Source organism: Entamoeba dispar, genomic scaffold, assembly GCF_000209125.1.
Source record: "Entamoeba dispar SAW760 scf_1105229457847 genomic scaffold, whole genome shotgun sequence".
In the NCBI taxonomy this organism is placed as follows: Eukaryota; Evosea; order Mastigamoebida; family Endamoebidae; genus Entamoeba; species Entamoeba dispar.
The window spans coordinates 1-8,021 of record NW_001852897.1 but is presented as its reverse complement, the minus strand read 5'-3'; the positions used below and the strand labels follow the sequence as shown (position 1 = coordinate 8,021).

The 8,021-nt window shown below is 27.1% G+C and overlaps 5 protein-coding genes across 5 annotated transcripts, besides 5 other annotated features; 1 reads left to right on the top strand and 4 right to left on the bottom strand.

Annotated features, from left to right (window-relative positions):
* Positions 1 to 36: 36 nt before the first annotated feature.
* EDI_233540 (uncharacterized protein) lies at positions 37 to 579 on the top strand (the record flags this gene model as incomplete). The annotated part of the gene is made up of 1 exon (XM_001733882.1): positions 37 to 579. The coding sequence occupies one exon, from the start codon at positions 37 to 39 to the stop codon at positions 577 to 579; it is 543 nt and encodes a 180-aa protein (XP_001733934.1).
* Positions 540 to 604: a microsatellite.
* Positions 605 to 628: 24 nt separating this feature from the next.
* Positions 629 to 670: a sequence feature (AT_rich).
* Positions 647 to 1,983, bottom strand: EDI_233530 (uncharacterized protein; the record flags this gene model as incomplete). Its single annotated transcript, XM_001733881.1, has 2 exons — positions 647 to 1,500; positions 1,662 to 1,983. 2 exons carry the CDS (start codon positions 1,981 to 1,983, stop codon positions 647 to 649), a joined length of 1,176 nt encoding a protein of 391 aa, XP_001733933.1.
* Positions 1,144 to 1,327: a microsatellite.
* Positions 1,546 to 1,575: a sequence feature (AT_rich).
* Positions 1,984 to 2,119: 136 nt separating the features above from the next.
* EDI_233520 (uncharacterized protein) lies at positions 2,120 to 4,461 on the bottom strand (the record flags this gene model as incomplete). Its single annotated transcript, XM_001733880.1, has 2 exons — positions 2,120 to 2,314; positions 2,368 to 4,461. 2 exons carry the CDS (start codon positions 4,459 to 4,461, stop codon positions 2,120 to 2,122), a joined length of 2,289 nt encoding a protein of 762 aa, XP_001733932.1.
* A 120-nt stretch (positions 4,462 to 4,581) lies between these two features.
* On the bottom strand, positions 4,582 to 6,840 carry EDI_233510 (uncharacterized protein; the record flags this gene model as incomplete). The annotated part of the gene is made up of 1 exon (XM_001733879.1): positions 4,582 to 6,840. The coding sequence occupies one exon, from the start codon at positions 6,838 to 6,840 to the stop codon at positions 4,582 to 4,584; it is 2,259 nt and encodes a 752-aa protein (XP_001733931.1).
* A 139-nt stretch (positions 6,841 to 6,979) lies between these two features.
* On the bottom strand, positions 6,980 to 7,808 carry EDI_233500 (heat stress transcription factor A-8, putative; the record flags this gene model as incomplete). Its single annotated transcript, XM_001733878.1, has 2 exons — positions 6,980 to 7,492; positions 7,665 to 7,808. Coding segments are annotated over 2 exons (657 nt in total), but the record flags the coding sequence as incomplete, so codon positions are not given.
* Positions 7,525 to 7,552: a sequence feature (AT_rich).
* Positions 7,809 to 8,021: the final 213 nt, after the last annotated feature.

Here is an 8,021-nt window from a genome sequence, read left to right as displayed (position 1 = left end):
AATGCTCTCCAGAAAGTATAAGTAAAATGGGAAAACATGAAAGTTCAAGATATTTGTTTACTTTCAAATACACTTTTAAATGCACTTGGTTATACAAGAATGGATTCAAAAACAATTAGTAAAATGACTAAGAAACAAGCTAAACGTACACAAGAAGCACAATTAAATAATGGAATTATTTCATTACTTATAAATGAAGGATATTTATTTTCTGAAAAGAAAGTTAAAACAGCACATTTAACTGAAAGACTCATTAGAATTACTAGTATTTTTAAAGATGGTAAAATATTTGGAAGAGATGAATTAATTGAAATGGGAAAATTAACTCTTCGTCTTATGGAACAACACCAAACTGATACCTTCATTCAATTTAATCAACACACATTGTTTAACATCCCTTCTTCTTTCCTTTCATTTATAAATCTTCCTACATCATCAGATTTGATTCTTTCCACACCACAACTTATTAATTTGAATTATCATCATGACTCTTCTTATTTCAATCTATTAAATTATGATTACTCTTATGATAATGCTGATCTTATCCCTTTCTCTTCTTTTCTTCATTCCTCTTTTTAATTTTATTTGTTCTTATCTTTTCTTTATTAAAAACTAACAATGAATAATGTATTAATTAAAAACAAAATCAGATATAATTTATTTTTTTATTGATGATCGGTATTTTTTCTTTACAAGATATCAATGGATAAGAAGGTTCTTGTAGTATTAATATCTCTGGAACTTGTTTTGCTTTGTCATTGATAACTAACATATTCTTTTTGTCTTGAAACTCTAAGCGTCGAAACTTCTTTTCTTCATTTTCGAAGGGCAGTAAATTTAATTCTACTAACTCTTCTTTATTTTCAATAATACTGTTATCATGGGTTCTTATTGGTACTGAGTCAGTTTCCTTTTTATTTTCAGTTAAATTACTAAGGTTGATTTTAATTTTTTCTATTCCATTTTGAAGTCTTTTTTCATCTTTTTGTTCACTATTAAACGTTGGTGGTTTTAGTTGTGCTAATTCTATTAAAGTAATTTCTTTGCCAAGGTTGTTTAATCCATCATCAATCCCAGTAACATCCTTTTCATTAGAAGGAATCCATTCTGTGTGTAAAGTATTTTCTTCAGTAACTTCCTCAATTTCTTTTTTATTTGGATCTTTTTTTCTTTTTCCATTATTTTTTCTATTGTAACTTCTTCTTTTTCTTTTCTCATGAACAAAGACCTCATCTGTACCTTCATTAATTTTTGTTGCTTCTATTTTCTTTTTTTCAAACTTTTCTTTTTTAACTTTATTCTTTTGTTTTGGTTGTTCTTCTTCTTTGACCGTTTCTATTAAAACTTCTTCTGTTTCACTTGCAACTTCCGTAATAGTATCATCATCTACTTTCTTTTCATTTTTATCTTCAACCTCTTTTAGAAAGTTATCCTTGCTATCTGATTGAACATTTGAGGTTGTTGGAAAGATATGTTTAGGTTGACTTGTAAGGAGTTCTCCTAAAAATGTGAGTGAGTTTTTATTTTTAAATTTTGACGGAATAGATTTAAAAATAAAAACTTTTTAATTTATTAGGATAAATTATCGTTTTCAAACTATTAACTAAGAAAAGATGGTCAAAGCAAAAGAGAATGTCATAGATAAAAAATAAATAACAAACTTTGTATTGACTTAGGCATTTCAGGTGTAATTCCTAATCTATCATTTACTGATGGTAATGGTTGAATAAAAAAGTTAAATGGTTGGTACTCATGTTGTTCAAACAATGAAGGCAGTTGATACCCACAACACTTTGGAATAATATCTAAATAAGACATTTGTTTTGTTAATAAATACCTTTCTTGTTGCATCATATTATATCTTTCTTGTTCTCTTCTCAATTGTAAAGATTGTTCATAAAATCCTTCTGAACCAGTTGAATATCTATTAGAGAATGGTTTAGCAAATGGATGAGGAGGTAATTTTCCTTTTCCTGTTTCCATTACGAATTTCTAGTTCTCAATCCAATTTTTGAACCTCAATTATTTTAGTAAAAATAATCTCCGTTTTGACTTTTTGTTCTAACAAAAACGAAAGAAAGGAATAATGAAATCCTATTTAATTGAAACAACATTTTATTTAAACATCACGAAAAGATTCTTGTGTAGTAAAAAACAAATCAAAACTTTGTGACAAGGAAGGTTCTATGTACTTTTTATTTGATTCATATCTCTTTATTAATTTATTGCAACACTCAGAAGAAAGTGGGATTTGATATAAAATTTCTAATACCTCATCTACAAGGCATGAAATTTTTTTCCATGAACAAGATGACTAATTTCATTAATACTATATTCTTTTATATTAAAAAGATTAATAAAACAAACATCTATGAGTATAGCTAAGTAATTGTATTTTATTTCTTCTGAAGCTGTTCCAAAATAACGTTTTATAATCATTATATGATATTTGATTGATAAAGGATAACTAACAATACATGGGAAAAGAGTCATTATTAGTTTTCTTGTTATTTCTATTATCATTGATGAATATTGAATATTGTTAAGGTCATACAACATTAAAGATATCATATTGTGGAATAATGAAGATTCAGAATAAGACCTTTGTAAAGGCGTTGAGATTGAAATAAAATCAGTAATGCTACTAAAGTTTAATTCTATTTTATCACCATCAATACAATATAATATATCAATTACTCTCTGATATAAACTAGGTAATACTGAAGGTAGTTTATCTCCAAACGTTGAAACAACTAACCATATTATTTGTTGAATATATAAATTTTTAGGTTCTTTAATTGTTATTAATGAAAAAAGTAACTCTTTTTCCTCTCCAGTCATAATGTATTTTCGTGTTAATTTTAATGATTGAATCTCTTCATCAAATAATTTTGATTTCATTGCGACTGTTTCTAAAAGAATTATTCGTGATGGATCTGAAGGAGGTATTTTATCAATCACCGTTGCATATTTATTGATAAAAATTTTTTGTTCTTCCTCAGATAAACATGAAATACCTTCTATACACCTTTTTAATATTTGTTCAAAAAGAGGAGAATTTATTATATATTTCTTTATCATTTGATTAAAACAATAACTTCTTTGAGGTGATGGTGGTATCATTTCTGTATTTTTAGTATAGAGAAGGACTGAAGCATTCCAATCACCCTCAATCCCTCCACAACACATTCTCTTTACTTGTTCCTTACTAATAACATTAACAACTTTATCATTAAACCAATACCAATTATTGTCATACCCTAATGCAACTGTAGTATAATGCCCACACGTATAACTTCCTCTATGAATAATTGCTCCAATAAACTGGAATCCGCATATTTCTGATTCTATTTCAATGAAATCATCATTCTTTTTTAGTTCTGAAGTAACTCTATTAATAGAAATTAAAAAATCATTTGTTGTTTCACTGAAGAATTTAACTTGATGTGGTCCTTTTATATGACATTCTTCACAGTCTAATATCATATTATTAACAACACCATAATATTTATTTACACTTTCACTAATACTCTTTTCTGTTCCTACACTTAACGAATATGAATCTTCTGTTTTTTCCCTCTCTTTTAGACAATTTAAACATTTCATTTTAGTTGTTGTTTTAACTAGAAATGGGCTTTGGTTTGTTTGAGTTTTATAAACATCTAAAACATCATTAATAAATAGAGAAGCATCATTTTGTTCCCCAATAATAATGTTATGACCACAAACACTTTCAATGATAGCTTTATTCAATTCCAAATAACTCTGTTGTTCATTTAATTTCTTAAATATAGATCCAAGTGATGTAGATGAGGATAGTACATTTTTCCTAAAAGAGCTACACATATAAAGTAATTGAAGACTAGAATTGATATAACAAGTATTTCCAATATTTTCCAATCCTATAAATGGAACATTTTGATTTATAAATTCAATTGAATTAATATTTGATGGTATTTCTATTGAATGAACTAATAACCTATTCCATTCCCATAATGGAAACATAACAAGAATACTTACATATACCTTTCTTACTTCATCAATAGAAATATAGTTTTGATTAAATCCATACATCATGTCAAATATTTCGTTACTTCTTTTTTGAAACACTTCAACTACTTCCTTATCTACTTTACAATGGAGAAAAAATAGAAGAAGTTCAGCTAGACCAAATAATGAACTGTCATAAAAATTTACCTGTGAGCAATTAAAAATTTTTTGGAATAAAAATACTTCAATTCTACCAATAAATGGATATGATGAAATAACCTGTTTATTAACTTGATTAATACATTCTAATAACGTTAATGCGTACTCACTTCTAAACTGATTAATATCAATTAAATTAACTAAAGAATTTAACATGGGCCAAATTCTTTCTGTCTCAGAAACAGGTTGGAAATATTCATACTCCTTTTTATTTTCTCTTTTTCTTTCATCAGTAGTATCTGAAAGAGTCATAATGTAATAATTTTTTTTCGTTAATTTAATTTCAAGTTCTTAGAGAAGATGAGATTGTTTCTTACCTTTTGATTCAAAAATGTAAAAGAAAACCAAAATAACAATTTGTTTTTACCACAATCAATGTTCACATAGCATGACCATATCTAAATAAAGGTCATATTTTTGTAATAGATGTAAATGCTTCGGAAGAATAGACCATCTCTCTTGTTTCAGTACATCACTGTTAAGGAAAGACAGTCCATGAAAAATTTTCATCATTGTAGATAACTCTTTTTCATTAGAATCATACAAATGAATTGAATAACCACCAACACTAGATCCTTTTCCAATTAATGATGGAAGAATAGAATAATAAGTTGCTCTTCCTTCTCCCTTTATTTCAATTGGAGGATCTAATTCATCATTAATTTTATAAAAACCTTTATTGTTGTCTAATAGTTGATACTCTTCTTCTGAAACTAATACACTACCATATACATTACAACAACTAATAAAAATAGAATCTATTAAATCTTTATATTGTTGTAGAGCAGATTCTTTTAAATCAAACATTAATTTCATTTCATCATTGTCGTATTCTTCAACTTTAGTAAATGTTATTTCCCAATGACTTTTTGTTGTTTGTTGAATAAAACATATCCATCTATCCCACATTTCCTGAATTGAAGTGTCAAATCCCATTTCTTGTAATTCTCCTGTATAACTAATTAATGAACTTATAATTCCACATGGCTTAACCTTATATCCAATCATTATTTTATTAACAAATACATTGTCATATTGTGGTGAAATAATAAATAGTGGTTCATTTAGTAAATTTCCCTTTTGAGTAAAATCAGGTAATGCCTGTGCAGCAGAATTTGGATATTGGGTAGGTTGGTATCTTCTATAAGATGAATAAAGTGAAAAACAAACTCTGATTGAGGTTTCTCTTAAACTGTCCTTTAAAATTGACTTAAGAGAAATAAAAATTATATTATCTCCATAATGGTTACAATCTCCTTCATTTAAACGACACTTTAATGTAATGATTTTACACATAATTTCTTCTTCACTACTATCTTTAGGATCATATAACACAATAATCTTTTTATCTGTTATGTTATTTAAATGATTTTTAATGACCTCAAGCATTTCTAATTCATCAAATATACTTGATATAATAACATTCTCACTATCTTTAATTAATCTACCTAAATTGAAATTCCTATAATCAAACTCTAACTCTTTGATAATAGTATGAACAATTTCTTGATCAATACCCTCTTGTGCTATAAACAAATATTTTATTTCTTTTTGATATGAAAATGGTGCAAATTCATAATCTTCCCATAAATTTAATACATTCCATGACGTTTCTAGAGTTAGCTCAACAGATTCATTCATATGATTTCTCATTGCACCAAGAATAATTTTTGGTACTTCTAAAGGAACAGGGGTTTGTTGTGATGAAATTGAGTTAATGAATGGAATTGGTGGAATAAAAAATTCATTTAATAATTGTGAAACAAGAGTTCTTTCAACAGGATCTAGCACATCATTAGGAATAGTCAATTTGCCACTATCTAATCCATCCATAATTACTTGAACTGTTCTAAGCATTTCTAATGAATCACATAAACTTTTAATATTATTGTTTGATCCAAAGTCATAAGAATAATTATTTAATTGATGTGTAACAGTTGAAATGAATGTAGGAATAGTAATACCTCTAAAATATTTTCTAAAAGATTCAAGAATTAAATAATCAGTGATGTATATGAATGTGTCATTCTTTTTTGGTGTTTCTTTAATTACAATTTCTTCGTGTTGTACTTTCTTATGATGTAAACTATGTAATCTGACTTTTCGTGGTAAGTATGATTTTTGAGGTGGAATTAAAAATTGAGGTGGATAAGGAAGATATGAAGGTTTTAAAGGTATAATAGGATAACCCTTTGGTGCTTCTATTTTACTCTTTTGATGTGAGTATGGAAATTCAGTCCTTTGTCTTGAAGTTGAGGACTTTAACTCAGAAACTTTTTTTTCAATACAATTAACTAATGGGAGTGGAGTACGAGTTCTTGATAAATTTGAAGAAGATGAATCAACATTTGTTATTCCTGTGAAAAAACATCCTAGACACTCAGTTGGTTTTGTTTCACAAAATGTTGAATGAGTTAATTGAGGAAGTTTTCTTAATGACTCTGATAATCGTGTAATGTTAACCTTAGAATGTGGTAAATTTACTTCAAGAATAGAAGTTGGTATTCTGTATGATATTAATTTTCCAATAACATTATCCTCTAATGAGAGAACTCTTGAATCTATCTCATTACTACTAACAATGTATAAAGGTTTAGGTAAAAGAGTGTTGTGCTGGTTAAGTGGTTCCATAACAATTAATTTCTAAGTTCTTGATGAAAAAGAAATTAAAAAGTCGTTTCTTAATTATTACTCATTAGAAAAATTCAAAACAAAATATCAAAAAAAAAGACACCAACAACTTCAAATAATATCTTCTTTGTAATTACAATTAAAATTTCCATGGAAGTTGAGAAGTTTGTTGTGAAGAATCTCCCCAATGAACGAAATTTGGAGAAGGATTAGGTGAGTCATGATTGCCAATATTAGTTTCATTACCTGCAGGTGTAGTTTCTTCATTTATTGCTTGATTATTGTTTTGAGATGGAAAAGGAGGGAACATTGAAGTGTCATTTGAAGGAGGTATAGGCATCATATTAAATCCAAAAGCAAGTGAACTTGGATTTGGCATAAATGTGTCTTGTAATCTTTGCATCTTTAATTCTAAAGAGTCTTCTCTAAGTTTTAATTGATACAACATTTCTTTTAAGGTATTAATTTGAGTAACTGTTTCTAAATTTTGTTTTTGTAATTGCATTAATTGAGATAATAATTGTTGATAAAGTAATGTGGTATTATTTTGTTTCTTTCTTTGTGATTGTGGTTTTTTTCTTTGTACATTTTTAAGTAATTCCATATGTCCAATGATGAAATTACTATTTTGAAATCTGTATTCATTATCAAACTATATCAATTAATAACTATCTTTTTCTTTACTATATTAAAATAAAAATGTTTTTTATTTCTCTTTTTTGTTATTTTTAAACGACTAACTGTGTAGAACGTTCAAAAAACAACGTGTAGACAAAAAGAGAATATTCAAATTTTAAGTTTCTTAGAGTAAAAGGATCGCAAACTTTTTTAAATCCATACAATGATAATTGTCGACTAAACCCACAAAAATTTGTATGTTTATAATATTTCGGTAATATCTCTTTTGAAAATGCTACTGCATCAAGTATTTCAAATGAATGTCCTTGATCTTTTTCACACCAACGTATCTGTTTTAATTATTACTTAACTCTTCTTCATTTTAATAACTTATTGTAAGTAATAAACAAACATATTGGGAATTTTCTTTACATCTACATTGAATATAAATTGAGACAATGAACACTGATTTCCTCTTGGAGTAGTAATCTGCACATCTATGGAGAGGACATCAGATCAAATCGTTATTGCTCAGTAGCTGTTCATAATAATTTACTACGTAG